A 24,577-nucleotide genomic window follows, 5' to 3' on the forward strand; every position below is an offset into this window, starting at 1 on the left:
TAGCAACACTCAATATTTATTAAACTATGACAATCAAAGAGCAATAACGTCATCAATCCTGAGGTAAAACAGTAGCCTTCGCAAACACACCTGGTTGAGTTGGTCAATTTGTCCTCTGTCACCCACAATGTCGTAGCACTCCACCTTTGTTTTCACGACGCCAACTATCCTGAAATAGTTTGACATAACATACTCCTTGGCACAACGCAACATTTCTGCGATCTCCTCCGCACTCCTTGATGTGATGTTAACCAAGTGCTCAGCAAGGCTGTCACTGTGTGCAAGTTTTTCAAAGGCAAACGCTCTCTCTTTATGGACTGAAGGGCTGATGACAAAACGAGCCGCTGCATTTAGAAGTGATTGATTGCGCTGAAGCAATCCACGAATGTCAGACACATCCATATTTGGTGTCGTAGAATATTTAAAGTCTAATTTGGTTAGCGTGTAGTTCGATCTTAATGCCCTGGATATATTTCTGAAGTCACGTTCACGTAAGCCACAAATGACTAGATTAGTGATGGCTGTGTTTTTGCGCAAGACTGACCCCATAGCCAGACGTATCTTTGTTGTGTATTCCTCTATGTTAATACTGCACTTTGTTATGGTTCTGTTGCATTCAAGGGCCCGAAGCAAACTTAAGAAACCATGCTGTTGTATCCAGAAGCATACATCAAGGCTTTTGATACTTGTGTTTGTGTAAAGCACTTTGGCTATAGACTCAGCAATCGGGACTGTTAATTGCCCCTTTAAACAAAGCTTCTTAACCGATGCATTAACACAAAGTGATGAGAGTACCTCAAGCATCTTCCCCTCTGAAACCCTTGAGCAGTCAAGCTCGAGATCTTCAATATGACTTCCAGCAGCAAGAACTTTTGCAAGCTGATTGATGTCAACATCCTGCCAATCCAGCCTTACCCTTCCATAAGCTCTGGCACTGATAAGTGCTTTGCTTAACATGCTACTGTCATGTTCTTCCAAAGAATTGAAAGTTACATCAAGAAACTGAAGAGATTCATTCGTTGCCAAGGCTTCGATGAGACGTCCTAAGCCACGATGTCCGATACAGTTCACGTTGAGGAAGAGCTTTCTGAGAGTTTTGTTGCCAAGAAGTCCAGTAGCTAGAAACGAAGCTCCGTAGTCTCCAATCTGGTTAGAAGTGAGATGCAGTTCTTCTAAGCTTGAATTCTGTTGGAGCATTCTGGACAGCTTTGAGCAATTCTCGTCATTGACTCCACCCTGTACAAATTTGGCACAGCGTACAGATCTGTTCTCTATGAGAGCATCTGCTATTGCTTCCACACAAGAGATACAGCTGTCGAAGATTATCTCTTTAATGCTGGTGTTAATCTTGAGAGCACTGGCGAGACTTTCTATACCATTATCTTCAGAGAAAATGCAGGAGTGGAGTGCAACCGTTTCGAGCAATTGACTTTTTGCAACAAGTTGACCAAGATACTTCATTGCTTTCTTTCCAATGCCGTTGCTGTCAAATACAAGCTCTGTCAATGTCAAGCACCCTCTTAGAGCTCTTAATATTCTTTCCGAGCCACAATATGTGAGGGAATTTCTAGTAAAGTTCACTTTTTTAATTTGTCTATTGTCCTCAAGCATCTTGGCAACAAGAACAGCTCCTTCGTGCTTGATCTCGATGTTGCAGAGGACAAGGCTTTCGACATTCTTCAGCAGACGGACACCCTCAGACACATAATGTTCTTCGTGTCGCAAGTGGCCACTCCAGGAATAATAAAAGTGGCACAGATTAGCATTAGATGCAAGAGCATTTTTAAACGCACTGCTTGACTGTCGAACTACAAGGGTGTGTGGTTTAAAAAAATCTATGCAACTGTGTTTCTTGACTAGCCAATAAGTCACAAATGCAGCACTGAGTAGGGGTTCACTGTCATGGCACACAGCGGCATTATTATTCACCTCGCACAGACTCAACTTTCCAGGTTTGTGCTCTTTAAGTTCCATATTTGCAAAGTAAAGAATATTGTTCCATGGTGTGAGGTTATGTAAGATCCAGCAGTCAGTGTCTATACTCGATGTGCATTGCTCCTCGAAGGTAATGCCCTGCAAGCGCAGTGCCTTCTTCACACTCTCTATCTGTTCTTCTATGTGACCAAGAGGTTGTAGTGGCAGTGCACTAGGGCCAGATAGGGTGTCCACCACAGAATCTTGTAAACACATGCCTGACCTGCGAAGGGATTTGAACAGGATGTACTTAGCCACTACCAGTCATACACTACCCATGTCTATATGTACCCATATAGACATCACAGACATTTCAAGCCAATAAACTCGGTCGTTACATATCAGTGTACAGAGCAAAAAATCTGAGTGACACTGTTTGGTAGAAATTTAATTTATTGTTCTGCACAAAGAGGCCTCTCCCCGGACCATGGAGATCTCTAAGTTAATCTACGCCTGCTACACCCTACCCCACTCATCCCCCCAAAAAAGGGCTCTATGAAAGCGCTTCTCTTCCTTGCACAAGATGGTGCCCGCTAAATTCGTCTTGGCACCCTCTGTCTGTGCTAGGCCCTAGGCTACAAAACCAATTCTTGTATAGGCTGTAGTTCGTTTCGGTATGTGCTCGTCTTTCCCGTGTATGCCATATTTAATTTACAAACGCTTTCACTAATTTTTAAAACTCAGTGGTCCCGACTCCCGGTAGGAACTCCACCCCAGTGTCGTAAACAAGGCCAGCGAAAAAGAAATAACAGAAAGTAAAAAAAAGAAAAAGACTTGGAAACGTGGGAGTCTTATCGCATCGTCGCAACTACGAGGTAACTTCTGTGGGTGATGCAAAGCACGGCAATGCTGTTGCCTGATGTGCAAGAGCTGAGAATCAGGTAAACAAACACCGAATTCCTCGCATTCATGGTTTGCGACCAGCGGTGCAAGATGCAAAGATTACGTTGTTTGACCTGTTGATGAGCTGCGTGATCTGTGACAAATATGGAATTCACTCAAGTAAGGCTTCGGCAATTGTCCTTCCTAATAAATAACGAACGCGCACCTCTTCGGGGAGAATACTTCGCGACGAAAGCAATCGGGAAAATCGGTGGTGTCGCGGTGGTATCTAATCCTTGATGTGACACCGAAAAAACCTGCAGTTCATGAGCAGTATTAGAAATAAATTGATTACTTACATCGGAAAGATAGGGACCACTTGCTACAGCACTTCCAATGGAGTTTACTCAGCTCTGAACCTCGGAGAAGATCGTCATGCAGTGTGCATGTGTGGAAACCATCACCCTCTCATGTATGTACACAGCCGGTTTTGGCAGAATTAAGGGGTTTCTAGTTTCGTAGCAATGGCCATTTCTGTGAAGTCCTACGATGATAGCATGCTGTCCAAAGTCACGTGGAACAGGCCAGCCATCGAGGCACCACCACGACCTACCAGATTATAACTATAACGACCACGTGACCACGTCACAATCACCAACCCCTATCCCCTATGAGGAGCCCGTCCGCACGATCCGCCAGGGGGCGCTACTCATCGGCACGCCACGATTGGACGATGGAAATTTGAATTCTGAACGCGCAGAAGCGTATGTAGGACTACCGTAGCAGACGACAGCGATAGCTCCTATGAAAACGCGTAGAATGATGATGATAATCAACCTCAGAATAAAACATCTGTGGAACGTCCACCGCTTGTACAGAAATACTAAGGTAAGCTGAAGGACAAAGTATTGTAGAAGTTGAGGAAGCAATAAGTGGGACGATGGGAAGCGCCACCGCTAGCTTCCAAAAATGCGGCGCTGGGAAGGGGTACGTACGACATCGTCGTTATGTCGTTATAATCTAGTAAGTCGTGCCCACGACATGGTCGTTATGTCGTTATAATCTAGTAGGTCGTGCCCACGACATTGTCGTTATAGGTCGTGGGCACCACACGTGACCAACGATGTCCTATCCTCCCCTTCACATCTGTCGCTCCGCGCGAGCTTTGAAATACCTTGAAAGTATCCGCGGACATTGTGTACGTGACGGTGACGCTGTGACATCAGTTCCATTGGGGAAAGGACACTTTTTTTTTTCTTCAATATTTTTCATCAGGAGGACGCGTCATCGGTCGTTTCCTGGCATTTCTATTTGCAGCAAGAATCATAAATGTTTGAGGAAAAAGATATAAAGGGGCTGCGAAACACATTTCAAAATTCAACACAAAAATTCAAATACGACACGACAGTACAACGTTGCTAGAAATGTATTTCGGGAAGGTTGAACAAAACAGCATTTTACCTTCTTTCCCCCTCTCTCAAATCCACTACAAATTGTCATCATTCTATCATCTAGTGTCCATTAATTGCATACTTTGCCCTTCCCCACTTGAAAGCTTTCTGCCCTCCCCTGGAAAAAAATCCTAGGAAACGTCCATGCCCAAAACTTCTTCCCCCCGGCCACGGCACTGCTACACGAGGAACGTCGAGAGACGTGCAAGCCTCTGTAGGTTTTGCAATGGCACCATTAAAAATATGTCACGACGGATAAGTAACTCTACTCGTTTTAATAAACATGCTTAAAATGTGTAAAACACTACAGCTCCAACTTCTACGACTCAATGCACCACATAAGCAATTTTCTTTCCAATGTTTATCTTTTTCCCGTTTGTACTGACTTCCAGATCCATTATTGTTTCTTCTTTATATTGATGACCTGACAAGTCTACGTGACAAAGGGATTCATATTAGACTTTATGCTGATGCAGTAATTTATACCGAGATAATGGACGTTACAGATCAAATCAAACTTAACAGTTGTATCGCGGATGTTGCGGAGTGGTGTGACGAATGGCAAATGTCTTTTAATATTGCAAAAAGTGTTGTGATGAGTGTCTGTCGTAGAAAGTGGAAGTCCATCTACAATTACTCTATTAATGGTGTCCTATTGAATCGCGTCAGTAATTTCAAGTACCTCGGTGTCCATATTGAGTCAAATATGTCATATAATTTACATGTGGACATGGTGGCTGAAAAAGCATTCAAAAAGCTTTGTTTTCTTAAATGGTCGTTAAGACACGCTACATCGGGCACGAAACTTATTGCATACAAAATGTTAGTTTTACCCATTGTGGAGTACGCAAGCCCTGTCTGGCATCCGTACACTAAGTCCGCAATGCAGAAAATTGAGAAAATATAGAATAGAGCTTTGCGCTTCATCTACAGTGAGTACCGTTCGACACTGTCTGTTTCTGGATTACACATTAGGGCTGGTATTCCAACTATGTCTAAACGGTTTGACATGAACCGACTGAAATTTCTCTATAAAATTCACAGTGGTATGTTAAGTATCGACAGGTCAGAGTATCTGCAACCGCTGGTCGGTCGCCCACTTCGGCGAGCTCATGATAAACTTTTGACCGAGTTCAGTTTTCACTCTGATTGCTTCCGTTATTCATTTTTACCTCGTACCATTCGCGAGTGGAACCGGTTACCTTTATTTGTGATAAACTGTGCTAGCGTTGACACTTTCATGTCAGCATTAGATAGATTTTTTGAGTAGAATTATATTGCATTGTATCTTCTCTCTCTCTTTTTTCGTTGTATTATTGTTCTGCTGCCACTCCTATTGTAGCCCTTGGGCTGATAGTATGTTCTAAATAATATAAATAAATAAATAAATATGTTTTCATTTTCTAGAGAGCAGCTCTTGCCATTCTCTTCCACTCTGGATTTTCGTAATCCAGGTACCACTGGTCACAGAGAGCAACGACGCATTCGTCTCCAGATCGAGACATAACTTTCTTCTCGGGCTCCATGTAGATCAATGCTTCCTGCTTTTTGTATCTGTTTCTTCAAGTCTTGGATTTTATTGCCCTTGTGCGGGCCGACAAGAAACACACCTTCGTAAAACCCCTTCATATATACTCTCTCCTTTGCTTCCTGCAATTTATCTCTGTCATTCTGGCTCTGAATTTTCAATTGGTCACACACGGCGACTGCACTTAAAGATGCAAAGCTGGGAACATCAATGATTGGAACTGGGTCAAAGGGCAAGACCATAGAATCTTGTACACCAAACTTCTGCCTCAGGGCTTCCTTCTGTTTCAAGTCTCGAAGAGCTGCAAAGTCATCCGGTGCATCTGATGGCACACTTGTCACAATACCGGTACCTTTAGCTTCCTTTATTGTTAGCATTGGGAGAGTGTAGATGACACTGTAAGACGTAAGCGGAGATCTTAATGGCAAACCCATGATGTCTTGTCCAGTGAGCTTAGTTAAACGTTCACCTTTCCATTCTCTTTTGTGAAGCCTTGGTAACTCATGTTAAGCGCAGCACGCAAAGTGGAAACGAAGACATCCCCTTTTGCCAGGTCAAAAGCGACACAGTTCATGTCGGGACGAACCCAGCAGTTGGTCTGACCATACATAGTTTCGGGACGCAGGGTAGCAGCAACAAGGAAAACGTTTCTCCCAGAAAGTCTTTTAAGATTCTCGGGAAACGGTTCAATAGCCTTCATCTTGATGAGGGTGTACTCTTGCGGTCCCACGCCTTCACCCGTGCTTCTGTCGTGGTCCATGCACGGTTGATTGTCCTTGGGAGAGAAAATCGTGTATCGTTTTCCAAACTTGATCTTGTCGCGTTCCTTCAGACGCAGGAACTGCCAGCGGATGAAAGAGTCATAGAATGGGTTGGCGTCTGTTGTGATTAAGGATCTCCCCCAATCTACTTTCAAATCCATCTTCATGAGATCGTCTCGAACAAAGGGAGGGAAGTAACCCAGCCAGTAAGCTGCATCTGCAAAATTTTGCAATCTCGTTTTCGTGGATTCCAAGGGATGCCATTATTTACCACTGATATTTTGCTGGTACAGTGTTTCCTCCCAAGATAGCTGCAGTGAAAAGGGAGTGAATGCAACAGGTCACTTGAAAGTCATACTACAGGTTCGAGGACATTCTGTGTGCGTAACAAATCACACGATTGCATTTTGATTCAGTTCTCCTCCAGTTAATCGTGCAAGCTAACAAAAACCACAGATTCAACATTGCCGATCACTTTGTGCACATGTTGTTGGTGAACATGTCAGCTTTGTTGTTTTGTGATGAAATTCAGTTTACTGTCACTTGTTATCATTTTCTGAACACAGTCAGACCTTGATTGGAGTTTAAATGAGGTTAAAATCTGGTATGGTTGGTGTTATGTATTTAAAAGCGGAAAACACTGTGGAAGAGGAGAGCTGAGGATATGTGGCCGATTCCCTTCCTATCAAGCACACAAAAAACATTTAAACAAGCAAAAACAACAACTCATCACTCATCCGAACAAGCATACCACACACATGCACACACACAGACGTGAAATGGCATACTAGTATAGATGCCGTTCAGCTGCAGTCTCATATATGACAAAAAAAAAATTCATGTAGCAACACTCAATATTTATTAAACTATGACAATCAAAGATCAATAACGTCATCAATCCTGAGGTAAAACAGTAGCCTTCGCAAACACACCTCGTTGAGTTGGTCAATTTGTCCTCTGTCACCCACAATGTCGTAGCACTCCACCTTTGCTTTCACCACACCAACTATCCTGAAATAGTTTGACGTAACGTACTCCTTGGCACAACGCAAAATTTTTCTGATCTCCTCCGCACTCTTGGATGTGATGTTCACCAAGTGCTCAGCAAGGCTGTCACTGTGTGCAAGTTTTTCAAAGGCCAACGCTCTTTCTTTATGGACTGAAGGGCTGATGACGAAACGAGCTGCTGCACTTAGAAGTGATTGATTGCGCTGAAGCAATCTACGAATGTCAGACACGTCCTTATTTGGTTTTGCAGAACATACAAAGTCTAGTTTGGATATCGTGTAGTTAGATCTTAATGCCTTGGATATAGCTCTGAAGTCACGTTCATGTAAAGCAAAAATTACTAGATTGGTGATGGCTGTGTTTCTGCGCAGGACTGACCCCATGGCCAGACGTATCTTTGTGGTGTATTCCTGTATGTTAATACTGCACTTTGTTATGGTTCTGTTGCATTCAAGGGCCCGAAGCAAACTTGGGAAACCATGCTGCTGTGTCCAGAAGCGTACATCAAGGCTTTTGATACTTGTGTTTGTGTACAGCACTTTGGCTATAGACTCAGCAATTGGGACTGTTAATTGCCCCTTTAAACAAAGCTTCTTAACCGATGCATTAGCACAAAGTGATGAGAGTACTTCAAGCATCTTCCCCTCTGAAACCCTTGTGCAGTCGAGCTCGAGATCTTCAATTTGACTTCCAGCAGCGAGAACTTTTGCAAGCTGATTGATGTCAACATCCTGCCAGTCCAGCCTTACCCTTCCATAAGCTCTGGCACTGATAAGTGCTCTGCTTAATGTGCTAGTGTCATGTTCTTCCAAAGAATTGGAAGTTACATCGAGAAACTGAAGAGATTCATTCGTTGCCAGGGCTTCGATGAGACGTCCTAAGCCACGATGTTCAATACAGTTCTCGTCCAGGAAGAGCTTTCGGAGAGTTTTGTTGCCAAGAAGTCCAGTAGCTAGAAACGAAGCTCCGTAGTCTCCAATCTGGTTAGAAGAGAGGTGCAGTTCTTCTAAAGTTGAATTCTGTTGGAGCATTCTGGACAGCTTTGAGCAATTCTCGTCACTGACTCCACTCTGTACAAATTTGGCACAGCGTACAGATCTGTTCTCTATGAGAGCATCTGCTATTGCTTCCACACAAGAGCTACAGCTGTCGAAGCTGATCTCTTTAACGCTGGTGTTAACCTTGAGAGCACTGCCGAGACTTTCTATACCATTATCTTCAGAGCTAATGCAGAAGTGGAGTGCAACCGTTTCGAGCAACTGACTTTTTGCAACGAGTTGACCGAGATACTTCATTGCCTTCTTTCCAATGCGGTTGCCGTCAAACACAAGCTCTGTCAACGTCATGCACCCTCTTAGACCTCTAAATATTCTTTCCGAGTCACAGTATGTGAGGGAATTACTAGTAAAGTTTACTTTTTTAATTTTTCTATTGTCCTCAAGCATCTCGGCGACAAGAACAGTTCCTTCGTGCTTGATCTCAACGTTGCAGAGGACAAGGCTTTCGACATTCTTCAGCAGGCTGACTCCCTCGGAGACAAAATGTTCTTTATGTCGCGAGTAGCCACTCCAGGAATAATCAAAGTGGCACAGATTAGCATTAGATGCAAGAGCATTTTTGAACGCACTGCTTGACTGTCGAACTACAAAGGCGCCTGGTTTAAAAAAATCGACACAGCTGTGTTTCTTGACTAGCCAATAAGTCACAAATGCAGCACTGAGTAGAGGTCCATTGTCATGGCACATAGCGGTATTATTATTCACCTCGCAAAGACTCAACTTTCCAGGTTTGTACTCTTGAAGTTCCATATTTGCAAAGTAAAGAATCTTGTTCCATGGTGTGAGGTTATATAAGATCCAGCAGTCAGTGCCTGTACTCGATGTGCATTGCTCCTCAAAGTTAATGCCCTGCAAGCGCAGTGCCTTCTTCACATTCTCTATCTGTTCTTCTAAGTGACCAAGAGGTTGTAGTGGCAGTGCACTAGGGCCAGATAGGGTGTCCACCACAGAATCTTGTAAACACATGCCTGACCTGTGAAGGGATTTGAACAGGATGTCCTTAGCCACTACAGTCATACATTATGTACCCATATGGACATCAAAGACATTTCTAGCCAATAAATTCGGTCATTATACATATCAGTGTACAGCGCAAAAAATCTGAATGACACTGTTTGGTGGGAATTTAATTTAGTGTTCTGCAAAAGCAGGCCTTTCCCGGCCCATAGAGATCTCTAAGTTAATCTAAACCTGCTAAACCCGGCCCCCGCTCTGCCAAAGCGCTTTCCTGCATGCCTTGCACAAGATGGCGGCCGCCAAATCCGTCTTGGCATGGAAATAGCCTCGTATATAGGATATATGGCATGGCCCTCTGTCTGTGTTTCATGCAAATGCGTACACAAAATACCGTAGGCCACAAAACCTTACAATTCTTGTATATTTCGTTTCGGTATGTGCTCGTCTTTCCCGTGTATGCTATATTTAATTTGCAAACGCTTTCGCTAATTTTTAAAACCCAGTGGTCCCGACTCCGAACTACACCCCAATGGGATAAACAAGTTCAGCGAAAAAGAAATCACAGAAAGTAAAAAAAAAAAAAGAGAGAGAGAGAAGATTTGGAAACGTGGGAGTCGTATCGCATCGTCGCAACTACGAGATAACTTTTCTGGGTGATGCAAAGCAATGCAAAGCAATGCAAAGCACGGTAATGCGGTTGCGTGATGTGCAAAAGCTGAGAATCAGGTGAACAGGCACCGCGAACTCCTCATTCATGGTTTGCGGATCACACCAGTGACCCAAGTTGCAAAGATTACCTCGTTTAACCTTCGAGACAAAAGCAATCGGGAAAATCGATGGTGTCGCTACTACAGATGTCTAACCCTTGATGTGACACCCAAAAAACCTGCAATTCATGAGCGGTATTAGAAATAAATTCAGTACTTACATTGGAGTTTACTCAGCTCTGAACCTCGGAGAAGATCGTCATGCAGTGTGCGCATCTGGAGACCGTCACCACCATCTCATGTACCTGTACAGCCGGCTTTGACAAAATTAGGGGGTTTCTAGTTCCGTAGCAATGGTCATTTCTGGGAACTCCTACGATGATATCATACTGTCCAAAGTCACGTGGAAGAGTCCATCGAAGCACCCCACGTCACCCACGTGACCAACAATGTCATTTCCTCCTCTTGACATCTGTCGCTTCGCGCGAGCTTTGAAATATTTTGAATTTGACACTGTGACATCAGTTACTTTGGAGAAAGCACGCTTTTTTTTTTTCTTCAATATATATATATATATATCTTTTTTTTTTTCAGGAGGACGCGTCATCGGTCGTTTTCTGGCATCTCTATATGCAGCAAGAATCATAAATGTTCAGAGGAAAAAGAAATGAAAACGCCCGTCGGACCGTAGAATCTCGAAGGGTGTGCAAAACACATTTCAAAATTCAACACAAAAATTCAGTTACGACACGACGGTACCAATGTTGCTAAAAATGTATGTCGGGTAGGTTGAACAAAACATATATATGGAGGGGGAAGCATTTTACTTTCTTTCCCCCTCTCCCAAACCCACTACAAATTGTCATCATTCTATCATCTAGTGTCTATTAGTTGCATGCTTTGCCCTTCCCCTCATGAAAGCTTCCTGCCCTCCCCTGGAAAAAAATCAGAGGAAACGTCCATGCCCAAAACTTCTTCCCCTCCCCGGCTACACAAGGAACGTTGAGAGATATGCAAGTCAGTGTAAGCATCACAATGGCACCATTTCCTGTGACCCTTGGAAGGCACAAGGAATGGGCTAAACGTGTGGCCAATGAAGAGCAGGCTACCCAGTTTATTCAGTGTTGATGTCTTTGAAAAGTCATTAAAAATATGTCACAAAAGATGAGTAACTCTCCCCATTTTAATAACCATGCCTAAAATGTGTAAAACGCTACAGCTCCAAGTTCTATGACTCAATGCACGACGTAAGCAATTTGCTTTCCAATGTTTATCTTTTTCCCGTTTGTACTGACTTCCAGATCCCCCGTGTCTTGCTTGATATGAAAACATGCCTCCGGCGGTATAGCTGTCTTGCCATATTCTGGTTTATCGAATGCTGGTAGCTTTCTCGGGCCCATTAGTGAATCTTCATATCGCAACAGGGTGACATTATCCTTGTTTGCCAGCAGTGGGGAATGCTGTTTTGCCATGCGCGAGATCACCTTCTCAAGAGTATCACCATCCAAAACTGGGACAAGTAACTCAAAGTGCCCGTTGCATGGCTGTGGGTTGATGCAACGAAGGTGAGCAGATTGTGCATGGCTGAACACGATGTATGGTTGACCAGGAGAACACTCTTCCTTGATTTTCTCTGACGCTTCGTGATTGTACTTCAGCTCAATTGCATCTAGCTCCAGAGTATTCAGTAAGTAGCGCATGTTCTCCTCCAGAACGTACTTCTCGTCAAAGTCTAGAGTGGTATTAAGCGCTACGATGCCACGCTCTTCTACTTTCTCCCGCAGGGCTTGCGCAAATGGCATCACTCTCTTCATGTACTTCTTCAACTCAGCATTGTCCTTCAGCTCTGCTGAGATGACTTTGTTGTCGGGGAGACCTCTGTGTCTGCGGTGAAGCGCCTGAAGTGTTGTAAGAACCGTTGCCTGCCATGGTGGATATGTCTTTGCAATCCAAACGGTTCCCTGGAGAATGCTATCCGATGCTTTTGATCGGGAAGCAATTTCTTCCTTCTTCTTCCCCTTACTTGCTGCTGTGTGGAATTGCTTTAGTCTAATGCGGAAGTCATGCACTGTGTCCATTAGATATTGGGATGACTTCAAGAGAGTTTCGTCCACTTCTCCCGTCTGTGGCCATCTTGCCTTCATGATGCTTCCTTCTTTACCGAGCAGGGACCAAACGTGCTCACATATGTGGGGACAAATTGGGCTCAAGATTAAGATTTGAGCCTCAATGAAACGGAACACGAGGTCTCGATGCATTCCATTGGCACCGCACAGCTCTCTGTACTTATCTCTCGCTGCTTGGAACTCAAAGAAACCAGTCCGAAGAGCTTCCTTGAACATCATCTGTCTGTAGTTCTCGTACGTCTCATTGATGTAGTGGTCCATGTCGTTGAGGAAGACTTTGTCGACGTAACTGTTGGGCGGCCCCGTGCGCAAGGCATCACTCCCTACAATCATTTCTTTGACCCATTCAAGAAAGGCATACAGTCTCAAAATTCCTGCATCTGCCATAGTCTCGACGAAGTTTGCATCTTCTACACCATCGCCCGCGTCTGCAAGCGCCAACCGCATGCCGTCCGCAGAAAACTTCTCCAGAGCGTCTGCTAAGGTTAAGAAGTTACCGGTGGACTTGGACATTTTTTCCGAATTGAGAAGAAGGTGTCCGTTTGCTCTCATACCCTTGACCCACTTGTCCGGTTCATCAGGCCACATAGCACAGTGAGTGAAGATACAATACGAAAGATGATTTGGAATAAGGTCTTTCCCGGAGCAACGTAGGTCCATCGGGTACCAGTATTCAAACTCCCGTCTAATGATGTCCAGGTCCTCCTGCTTTACCTTTGAGTCGGCTGGTAAGTTGTTCTTGTTTAAGAAGATGTAGTCCCAAACTTCCGGCGTCATGTCTTCTGGCTTGTACCCGAAACGTGTCCTCGGAGAATATCCCGTAATGTCCCCATCTTGCAAGAAATGTGCAATGGTATAGTAAGCCATGTAGATAGTGGAATCCGAAAGAGACTCAATGAGCCAAGACTCATCCCAAGGCAGTTTAGTTCCGAGGCCGTAGGTTCGCGAGCAAGCATGTTCACACAACCAGTCCAGTGTTGCTTCAAAGTTTTTTCTGACTTCATCAGAATATGTTTCCATTCTAGAGAGAGCAGCTCGTGCCATTCTCTTCCATTCCGGATTTCCGTAATCCAGGTACCACTGGTCACAGAGAGCAACGACGCATTCGTCTCCAGATCGGGACATAACTTTCTTCTCTGGCTCCATGTAGATCACTGCTTCTTGCTTGTCAATCATCTCTTTTTGTATCTGTTTCTTGACGTCTTGGATTTTATTTCCTTTGTACGGGCCAACAAGCAACACACCTTCGTAAAACCCCTTCATATATACTCTCTCCTTTGCTTCCTGCAATTTATCTCTGTCATTCTGGCTCTGAATTTTCAATTGGTCACACACAGCGACTGCACTGCAAGATCCAAAGCTGGGAACATCGATGATTGGAACTGGGTCAAAGGGCAAGACCATAGAATCTTGTACACCAAATTTCAGCCTCAGGGCTTCCTTCTGTTTCAAGTCTCGAAGAGCTGCAAAGTCATCCGGTGCATCTGATGGCACACTTGTCACAATACCGGTACCTTTATCTTCCTTTATTGTCAGCATTGGGAGAGTGTAGATGACACTGTAAGACGTAAGCGGAGATCTTAATGGCAAACCCATGATGTCTTGTCCAGTGAGGTTAAGTAAAACGTCCACCTTTCCATTTTCTTTCGTGAAGCCTTGGTAACTCATGTTAAGCGCAGCACGCAAAGTGGAAACGAAGACATCCCCGTTTGCCAGCTCAAAAGCGACATAGTTCATGTCGGGACGAACCCAGCAGTTGGTTTGACCATACATAGTTTCAGGTCGTAGGGTAGCAGCAATGAGGAAAACATTTCTCCCGGAAAGGCTCTTAAACTTCTCGGGAAATGGTTCAATAGCCTTCATCTTGATGAGGGTGTACTCTTGCGGTCCCACGCCTTCGCCTGTGCTTCTGTCGTGATCCATGCACGGTTGATTGTCCTTGGGAGAGAAAATCGTATATCGTTTTCCAAACTTGATCTTGTCGCGTTCCTTCAGACGCAGGAACTGCCAGCGGATGAAAGAGTCATAGAATGGGTTGGCGTCTGTTGTGATGAAGGATCTCCTCCAATCTACTTTCAAACCCATCTTCATGAGATCATCTTGAACAACGGGAGGGAAGTAACCCAACCAGTAAGCTGCATCTGCAAAGTTTGCAATCTCGTTTTCGGGGATTCCAAGGGATGCCATTATTTGCCACTGATACTTTGCTGCTACTGTCTTGGCTGCTGCCTTGCTTTTCTTGCCTTTCGCTTTGCTCTTTAGTAAAGCTTCAGCTTTATCCGTAGTTGTCTCGGTCACATTCGTATCGTGCTCCGTCTCTTCGGGAAACGTGGGTGGGTTGCCGTACTGTTCGATTTCTCGCGCAAGTTTGTCAGCACAGGCCTTGATCGGCATACCAGTGCAGTGAAAGCCGAACGGGAACAAACACTTCTTACCCAGCATGCGTTGAAATCCGACAGCAAATTCGCACTTTGACAGAGAAAACGTGTGACCAAGATGAAGCCGGCCGTTCACGTATGGGTACGGAAAGGTGACGAAAAACTTGTCGTCTGCTCCGGGATGTGAACCGAGAGCGTTTTCTTCGAATACTTTCTCCTTTTCCCATCTTGTCTGTACTTCGGCTTCTATCTCCCGCAGTGTGTTCACTTTGAAGGTGCCTTTCCTAGCGCTAGACGAATTCATGATGCACAGTCTCGACTGTTGAGAAAGGAGCGGCACTCAAATCACACAGATAACATATTTCACGTGGCTTGCTATCCCGAGAAACGCCACCTCGATACGGCGATCATTGCTGCTGATCGGATACCTGAAACGTTGGCGTTAAACCCCTTCTCATGTACTTTCACCAGATAGCCACGCGAAACGGGAGATAGGAATCCCAGCCCCAGCTTCGCACCAACCAAACCAACCACACAACCACCGTAGCAACAACCAGAGTACCAGAGCGATGATAGGAGATGGATAGGAGGTGGCGAGATAGCAGGGGCAGGGGGCAGGGGCGCAGGGCTCACTTTTTGCACTCCATCGCGGAGCCCCACGTGACCTGGCTCTATCACGTGACATTGAGTGGGCGGCCGTAGGCCGGCGGCACGGGCCGTGCGGCTCCGTCGCTCGAGGTTCCTTACCAAACACCACGGAGGAGAAGTGCCAAACACGCAAGCAAGCATGAGTGCCCAAGGCGGGGCTCCTCAGCCTTCTTGGAAAATTCACGCAAGACCCATGCCACCCAATGACATACCTAGCTCCGCAAAGTACGTGTTCGAGGAAAGTGGTCGATATGAAAACAGCATCAAATATTATTTCTCGGAATCAAAAGTGCTCGCGATGTTTTAGATGTTAATAAAATGTTGATAGACTTTTTTGCCCGTTTATTTGAGACATTTCCTCGACCAGAGGCAAACAAAAATGTACACATATGTAACGTTCGCATTGAGCTAGGTGGGTTGATGTTGAATGGGGGTGATTTATGAATGGGTGGATGCAGAGTCCCCCGTCCCCCCTCCCCAAATCGTACCTTTGGTAGTGCGTTCGGGAGAGGGAAATGATCGAGGGTGAAATCCTCCTCTCCCATGTAAAATCCCCGTGGCACATCTCCTGAAATATTTCTCTGCTACGCCACTGCACTCTGCATCTACAAGATTGTGACAAGCAGCGGAAGATCGGCTCCGATTTGTTCTACGGGATGCCTGATACGTACGGAGGAGGAAGATGGAGACAGATACTTCGTAAAGTGAGTATCGTACAAGTGCATGATGAGGTTCAGTGGCGTAGCTAGACCTCTAAAGAAGGGGGGGGGGGGGGGCTCGATACAAAAACCCGCTCCCCCCACACGCCGCTGATCCTGGAACGCCCACACACTCATCCTTGTGCACACAGCGAGGTGAGAGATGAAAATCCAGAATATTTCAACGTACGTTTATTAATGCGTTTCCATATGAGGTGTCATGAGCTCTCAGGCCGCCTCACGAGATTTGAAGTATAGCATGAAAAGCTCATAGTTTCAAAAGTATTCAAGTATGCTGCTTAGATAGACGCCGATAACTGCAAGAACTTTTGCGATCGTCACTCTGACCCCCCCCCCCCCCCATATATATATATATATATATATATATATATATATATATATATATATATTCTTTTTTCTCTTCGGATTTGCAATATTTGCGTGGGTCGGCCTCCGGCAGGTAGGGGGGGCTCGATACCCCCATAGCCCCCTCGTGGCTACGCCACTGATGAGGTTACTCGACATTAAAAAGTGTGCCAGATAAAAATAAAAAAAGAGTAAATTAGTAACTGGTGAGAAATTACTCCCAACTCTCATCCACGAGAGTGGTGAATAAAGTTTATTATTATTGTTATTATTATTATTATTATTATTATTATTATTATTATTATTATTATTATTATTATTATTATTATTATTATTATTATTATTATTATTATTATTATTATTATTATTATTATTATTAAATTCTCATCGGCTCTCTTGCCTTCTCATCCATCGCCTAGTGAATATCGTTTGAAGAGTATAGGACTATTTCCGTTCTTGCGTACAAACAGTCTCACGCCTAAACGATACTCCTTAGTCATGAGTACGACCTACCTGCGGAATCAGGGTTCTACGGAAAATTTATATGAAGAAGGAGGATCTCACCTTTGTTTTCCCTCTCCTAAATGCACCGCCAAATGTACCATTTAGGCGGGGGAGTGGGGGAGGAAGGGGTTCCGGCTACACCGCTGTGCAAAGCCAATTGAATATGACATTCATCAGGTGGACCTCAACCAAAGAAAAAATCAGGGAACCAGGAGCCACTTTTCGAGCCTGTTCCGCGGAAGATTACTAGGATAGGTTTGCGCTAAGGTAGGATATTCTCGTTGCCTTTGGGTAGTCCTTGATAGTTAGCAGGGTATTGATCTTCACAGTTATGTCGTGTGCACGAAGGCTTTCTGGTAAATTCTGCTCGTTTTTTCTTTTTTCGTGGGGGTTGCAGATTATCGAAGTTGTGTAATGGCTATAAATTAAGATACCCCGAATGATCGTATCGTGGCGAAGAGCACCGGTATGCGTTAGTTCCTGGATAAGGCTGTAGATGTCCAAAAAGAATAAAAAGATATACTGGTGGTGGAAAATTGTGAGATCCTATGTTGTGAGCAGGGTTGAAAAAAATCCGGGTATTTTCAAAAGATCCTCTCCGGTTGGCTTTTTTTGGATAAAACCCGGATTTTTTTACATTTTTGGAGAATATATATACAAGGCAATGTGACACAGAGTAAAAACAAATGTGCTTTGCTGTTCTTGATTTCAGGCGACCTCTCCTAGTTTCTGTTTATGGAACTGCCTGTCCCAGCAATATTGTATCAGTTTCTATTGTTTTCCGAAAAGTGGAGTTCCATGCACGCGCGGTTGAATGGTGTGGATCCTACACGCCTGGATTAGCTGTCGTGTTTCGGCGCACTTTAGTTACGGTGCCTCAAGGAAGCGGAAGAAAGTATCTCCCTGAATGGGTAGAAGCAGAAGAAAGCGGGAAAAAGTTAAATCTGAAAAGTTATAACTTAAAAAAGTTAAGTTAAAAAGTTAAAAGTTAATGTTGCGCGAATCTGGGCTTTTGCAAACAGCCAACACTACAAGAAAATAAACCAGGAGTTTTCCGTGTGACGTTGAATTCAGATTGTCTTTCACATCACATCTGGAGAAAATGTCTAAAAAATCCGGATAAAATTGTGTGGATAAAATCCAAAAAAAATCCACCTGATAAAATCCCTGTGGATTAAATCCAAACAATCCTGGTTGTGAGCGCTCTTGCCTCTGTAAGGTGGCAGCACTTTTATAGCGTTGTTTGGCAACTATAGGCGTTGTACAACAGGCAAATTGTGCTGCTTAAAGGAACGGTCACATCCTTTACAGTCGATTTCGAAACTACGGTGTCATTTTATTCCTCGTTGACCACTGACCACGCTTTCGAAAACCTACGCGAAATAGTGGCGGAGTTTAACTGCAATTCGATGAAATACATGACAAGAGCAAACACCAGATGTTGAGAATATGCCGGAATTCCCCCTCTGGAATACCGCGAAAACGTCATTCCCTACCCCCGCCAATCAGAGTACGACCTTGAGAAAAGGGATGCCGCGGCCGTGCGGACGGCGCCGTTCTCCTCTGAGCGGCGCCCTCTCTCACCCTTCATGTTAGGGAGTGACGTCACGCTGATATCGTTGCCACTGGAACCTCTGCAGCGGCGGCGTAGAGCTGATCGACGCTTCGCTCCTAGTTGTGCCAGGGAAATGAAAAAAAAAAAAAAAAAGCAAAGAAAGGGTATTTGTGTCAGTGTGAACCTGCACTCCGCGTTTTATGACGAGGTGGATGATAGTGGAAACAGAAAAACGCCACTGTGTACACCCAAACTCATCCTGCGACAGCCCTGGTCAGGAGGTATCTCCACCACCGAAGAGGCCACTGGAGAGGTCACGTGCTTATGAGGAACAATGTGAATGGTCCATGCCCTTGCTCCTCTGACGTCATATTTCGAAGGGAAAGTGTGTTCAGAGGTTCTGACTTCGCTAACGGCAAGCAGAAATATAATCCTTCCAGTACAGAATTGTCCGCAACTGAATTCGTATTCGGTAAGCCCATTTTGTTCGACCGTCGTCGAATTTAATTTCTGCGCGTTGGCCATCCAATCTAATCCAGGCGCTGTCGAAATCGGAGTGTACCCAAGTTTAGTAAAGGTCAACCAGTTTTGTCTAAGTTCTAACGTGAAGCCGAAACGTCAAATGTTATTTGCTAAAATGCCATGCCTAAGCGCTGAGGTACGCGGTCAGCGCGAGTCATAGGTGATATTGCGGGAATACTCATGAAGCCATAATTAATCGCAGCAGTGAGTAGTCATAAGTTAGCAATGACAAGACAAGGATAGCCTGAGAGCAATGAGTCATTCATAAAGAAGAATCATGCGGAGTCAGTGCACAGAGCACCAGTAGTCATAAAAATGAGCCATGATTGGTATCATAAAAAAAAGTAATGGAATGTCGCGATTCTCTCCAGCAGTGAGTGATCGCATGTCATTTTCTCGCAGTTTATTAAATTGAGCGACCAATGTGTTGAAACGAGCGAGGTGTCCCGTAGTTAATAGGAAATCAAAGATGAAAAAACGCAAAAGGAAAAAAGAAAAAGAAAACAGATCGAAGCCCCATTATGCGAAGTACGCAAGGACAACTGTGCATCATGTATCATCCCTCGACACAAATTCCTCAAGCACAAAGAGACAGCGCGTTTCTCTCATGCCGCAACTTGAAACACGACAGGAATATCAAAGAGTGTGTTACCCTAGTACGACAAAGGTGGGAAACGATAGTACACGACAATGAAATGGCGCACATGATCGCTAGTACGATGTAAGTACAATGATTTTTGTGAATAGAGAGGTGTACCAGTAAGTTGAACCGCACAAAACTGAAGCCAGGCAGAAGAGTAAACCGAAACCAATACGTTTGTAGCAGACGACATGTGGGAGATAGAAAATGTGAGGCGTCATTGCTATGGAGTGTAGCAAGCAATAGAAAGTACATCATGCATACTGACAACATTCTTGCTATATTTTTAATACACGAACTGTATAGAGGATAATATAAAAGTGACCATGTTTTTAAATTCTTACAATTATATATCTTCTATCTGGCGGCTCTCGCTCCTGTGTTTTTCTGACGGATACAGCCACGTGGGTTTTGGCGTCAGGCAGCTCGCCAATCTTGAATCCTTGTGCTGTGAGATCCTGAGTTTGACAAACAGTTTTTTGCTACGTACTGACTGTGTTCGAATGACATTTGCGCATCGCAATTCGGTCGACGGTGAAGAGCGTGTGTTCTTGTGGTGTGACAAGCACACCCTTTGTATCCACGTCGACACTCGACTACGTACATCATGACTTCAACAAGCGAAAGAAAAGGCACGTTTAAAGTAAGAACGCTACTTGATATCGAAGCAACAGTACAGGCAATATGGGAAAAAGAAAAGTTGTTTGAAGAAAATGCCGGAAGTCCGGATTCTTCACCAGACGATAAGTTTTTCGTCACCTTTCCGTACCCGTACGTGAACGGCCGGCTTCATCTTGGTCATACGTTTTCTCTGTCAAAGTGCGAATTTGCTGTCGGATTTCAACGTCTGCTGGGTAAGAAATGTTTGTTCCCGTTCGGCTTTCACTGCACCGGCATGCCGATCAAGGCCTGCGCTGACAAACTTGCGCGAGAAATCGAGCAGTACGGCAACCCACCCACGTTTCCCGAAGAGACGGAGGACGAAACAAATGTTACCGAGGCAACTACAGATAAAGCTGAAGCCTTACTAAAGAGCAAAGCGAAAGGCAAGAAAAGCAAGGCAGCAGCAAAGACAGTAGCAGCAAAATATCAGTGGCAAATAATGGCATCACTCGGAATCCCCGAAAACGAGATTGCGAAGTTTGCAGATGCATCTTACTGGCTGGGTTACTTCCCTCCCGTTGTTCGAGACGATCTCATGAAGATGGGTTTGAAAGTAGATTGGAGGAGATCCTTCATCACAACAGACGCCAACCCATTCTATGACTCTTTCATCCGCTGGCAGTTCCTGCGTCTGAAGGAACGCGACAAGATCAAGTTTGGAAAACGATATACGATTTTCTCTCCCAAGGACAATCAACCGTGCATGGATCACGACAGAAGCACAGGCGAAGGCGTGGGACCGCAAGAGTACACCCTCATCAAGATGAAGGCTATTGAACCATTTCCCGAGAAGCTTAAGAGCCTTTCCGGGAGAAACGTTTTCCTTGTTGCTGCTACCCTGCGTCCCGAAACTATGTATGGTCAGACCAACTGCTGGGTTCGTCCCGACATGAACTATGTCGCTTTTGAGCTGGCAAACGGGGATGTCTTCGTTTCCACTTTGCGTGCTGCGCTTAACATGAGTTACCAAGGCTTCACAAAAGAGAATGGAAAGGTGGACGTTTTACTTAACCTCACTGGACAAGACATCATGGGGTTGCCATTAAGATCTCCGCTTACGTCTTACAATGTCATCTATACTCTCCCAATGCTGACAATAAAGGAAGATAAAGGTACCGGTATTGTGACAAGTGTGCCATCAGATGCACCTGACGACTTTGCAGCTCTTCGAGATTTGAAACAGAAGGAAGCCCTGAGGCAGAAGTTTGGTGTACAAGATTCTATGGTCTTGCCCTTTGACCCAGTTCCAATCATCGATGTTCCCAGCTTTGGATCTTTAAGTGCAGTCGCTGTGTGTGACCAATTGAAAATTCAGAGCCAGAATGACAGAGATAAATTGCAGGAAGCAAAGGAGAGGGTATATCTGAAGGGGTTTTACGAAGGCGTGTTGCTTGTTGGCCCGTACAAAGGAAATAAAATCCAAGACGTCAAGAAACAGATACAAGAAGAAATGACTGACAAGCAAGAAGCGGTGATCTACATGGAGCCTGAGAAGAAAGTTATGTCCCGATCTGGAGACGAATGCGTCGTTGCTCTCTGTGACCAGTGGTACCTGGATTACGGAAATCCGGAATGGAAGAGAATGGCACGAGCTGCTCTCTCTAGAATGGAAACATATTCTGATGAAGTTAGAAAGAACTTTGAAGCAACACTGGACTGGTTGTGTGAACATGCTTGCTCGCGAACCTACGGCCTCGGAACTAAACTGCCTTGGGATGAGTCTTGGCTCATTGAGTCTCTTTCGGATTCCACCATCTACATGGCTTACTATACCATCGCACATTTCTTGCAAGATGGGGACATTACGGGACATTCTCCGAGGACACGTTTCGGTTACAAGCCAGAAGACATGACGCCGGAAGTTTGGGACTGCATCTTCTTAAACAAGAACAACTTACCAGCCGACTCAAAAGTAAAGCAGGAGGACCTGGACATCATTAGACGGGAGTTTGAATACTGGTACCCAATGGACCTACGTTGCTCCGGGAAAGACCTTATTCCAAATCATCTTTCGTATTGTATCTTCACTCACTGTGCTATGTGGCCTGATGAACAGGACAAGTGGGTCAAGGGTATGAGAGCAAACGGACACCTTCTTCTCAATTCGGAAAAAATGTCCAAGTCCACCGGTAACTTCTTAACCTTAGCAGACGCTCTGGAGAAGTTTTCTGCGGACGGCATGCGGTTGGCGCTTGCAGACGCGGGCGATGGTGTAGAAGACGCAAACTTCGTCGAGACTATGGCAGATGCAGGAATTTTGAGACTGTATGCCTTTCTTGAATGGGTCAAAGAAATGATTGCGGGGAGAGACACCTTGCGCACGGGGCCGCCCAACAGTTACGTGGACAAAGTCTTCCTCAACGACATGGACCACTACATCAATCAGACGTACGAGAACTACAGACAGATGATGTTCAAGGAAGCTCTTCGGACTGGTTTCTTTGAGTTCCAAGCAGCGAGAGATAAGTACAGAGAGCTGTGCGGTGCCAATGGAATGCATCGGGACCTTGTGTTCCATTTCATCGAGGCTCAAATCTTAATCTTGAGCCCAATTTGTCCCCACATATGTGAGCACGTTTGGTTCCTGCTCGGTAAAGAAGGAAGCATCATGAAGGCAAGATGGCCACAGACGGGAGAAGTGGATGAAACTCTCTTGAAGTCATCCCAATATCTAATGGACGCAGTGCACGACTTCCGCATCAGACTAAAGCAGTTCCACACAGCGGCAAGTAAAGGGAAGAAAAAGGGAGAGAATCCAGACGCAACGATCTCAAACGGCACCATCCAGGGAACGGTTTGGATAGCGAAGAGCTTCCCTCCATGGCAGGCAACGATTCTTACGACACTTCAGGATCTCCATCGCAAGCACGGGGGACTCCCTGACAATAAAGTCGTTGCTACGGAATTGAAAGACAAGCCTGAGTTGAAGAAATACATGAAGAAAGTGATGCCCTTTGCTCAGGCTATGCGCGAAAAGGTTGAGCGTTCGGGCATTGATGCCCTGAACACCACAACAGAGTTTGACGAGAAGAAAATACTGGAAGAAAATCAGCAATACTTGTTGAGTACTCTTGACTTGGGAAGTGTCGAGCTGAAGTTCAATGACGAGGCGAGTGACAAGATCAAAGAAGAGTGTTGTCCCGGACAGCCATTCATTGTATTCAGTTTTGCGCAGTCTGTGTTACATTCCGCAGGGGCAGGAGATAATTTATGACCATGAGGAACAGTAATAAAATTGCTGTAAGACCAATATATTCTACAACTGGTAGGCTGAAAGGAAATGGCCTCTAATCCTATTGTGGTAGTGTATTGTCATCAAGCAGGAGAGCTACCAATGGAGGTAGACCTCTTTACACAAACAGGGTGATAGTTGAAATGGAACTCTGCACTTACCATCATGCAGGGCCGTCTCAAAGCAAGCGCAGGGCCTAGTGCTGGGAACCAATGTGGTGAAGTATGTTTTTTAGGGTGTGGTTCCCTGCTTTTCTTTGGTTGAGGTCGGTCTGATGGTAGTCGTTCATTTGCCAGGCAGTGGTTCAAACCCTAGCCCCGTCGAAATCAAACCTTTGGCAGTGCGTTTGGGAGAGGACAAACAAAGGTCCTCCTCCTTCTCCATATAAAGTTGTCCGGAAAACTACCTCCCGGAATACTTTTGTGACTATGTTACTGCCAACATGCAACGCAGGTAGGTTGTATGGTCGGTGGTCGTACTCACGACTCAAGAGTATTGTACTGTTTAGTCGTGTTACAACTGGGTGGAAAAAATGGTGCAAAGGAGGCGAATAAGATGCTACTCTTCAAGCGATATTCACTAGGCGGTGAATGAGAGGACAAGAGAGCCGATGATAATTTCTCACCAGTTACTTATTCATAAAAACAAAAAAACTGGTACGCCATTTAATGTCTAATAACTGATGCACCTGTTCTGAAACTCACTTTTCAAAGTATTTGTACCATCTTTCTATCCTGTACGTATCAGGCATCCCACAGAACAAATCGGAGCCGATCTTCCGCTTTTTGTCACAAACTTGTAGTTCTAGCTGGCGAAGTCAGAAAAATGGTTCGGGAGGTGCGCTATGGGGACTTTACATAGGGGAGGAGGATTTCACCCTCGTTTCGCTCTTCAGAATGCACTACCAGAGGTACGGTTTACGGGGTGCAGGGGCCTGGCTACGTCACTGCCAGTGCAATTTTTGTCAATAAAGAACAGC

The 24,577-nt window shown here is 44.9% G+C and overlaps 4 protein-coding genes and 1 pseudogene across 4 annotated transcripts; 1 reads left to right on the top strand and 4 right to left on the bottom strand.

Annotated features, from left to right (window-relative positions):
• Positions 1-3,444, bottom strand: LOC135396371 (uncharacterized). Its single transcript, XM_064627305.1, has 2 exons — positions 3,156-3,444; positions 1-2,197 (listed from the first exon to the last, which is right to left on the bottom strand). Coding segments are annotated over exons 1-2 (2,166 nt in total). The 5' UTR covers positions 3,158-3,444; the 3' UTR covers positions 1-33.
• Positions 3,445-5,579: 2,135 nt separating this feature from the next.
• LOC135397434 (leucine--tRNA ligase, cytoplasmic-like) lies at positions 5,580-7,355 on the bottom strand (annotated as a pseudogene).
• Positions 7,356-7,376: 21 nt separating this feature from the next.
• On the bottom strand, positions 7,377-10,813 carry LOC135396372 (uncharacterized). Its single transcript, XM_064627306.1, has 2 exons — positions 10,488-10,813; positions 7,377-9,575 (listed from the first exon to the last, which is right to left on the bottom strand). Coding segments are annotated over exons 1-2 (2,166 nt in total). The 5' UTR covers positions 10,490-10,813; the 3' UTR covers positions 7,377-7,411.
• A 618-nt stretch (positions 10,814-11,431) lies between these two features.
• LOC135396370 (leucine--tRNA ligase, cytoplasmic-like) lies at positions 11,432-15,425 on the bottom strand. Its single transcript, XM_064627304.1, has one exon. The coding sequence runs from the start codon at positions 15,072-15,074 to the stop codon at positions 11,502-11,504; it is 3,573 nt and encodes a 1,190-aa protein (XP_064483374.1). The 5' UTR covers positions 15,075-15,425; the 3' UTR covers positions 11,432-11,501.
• A 4,650-nt stretch (positions 15,426-20,075) lies between these two features.
• LOC135396373 (leucine--tRNA ligase, cytoplasmic-like) lies at positions 20,076-23,618 on the top strand. Its single transcript, XM_064627307.1, has one exon. It carries the CDS (start codon positions 20,311-20,313, stop codon positions 23,578-23,580), a length of 3,270 nt encoding a protein of 1,089 aa, XP_064483377.1. The 5' UTR covers positions 20,076-20,310; the 3' UTR covers positions 23,581-23,618.
• Positions 23,619-24,577: the final 959 nt, after the last annotated feature.

Source organism: Ornithodoros turicata, chromosome 6, assembly GCF_037126465.1.
Source record: "Ornithodoros turicata isolate Travis chromosome 6, ASM3712646v1, whole genome shotgun sequence".
NCBI classification, from domain to species: domain Eukaryota; kingdom Metazoa; phylum Arthropoda; class Arachnida; order Ixodida; family Argasidae; genus Ornithodoros; species Ornithodoros turicata.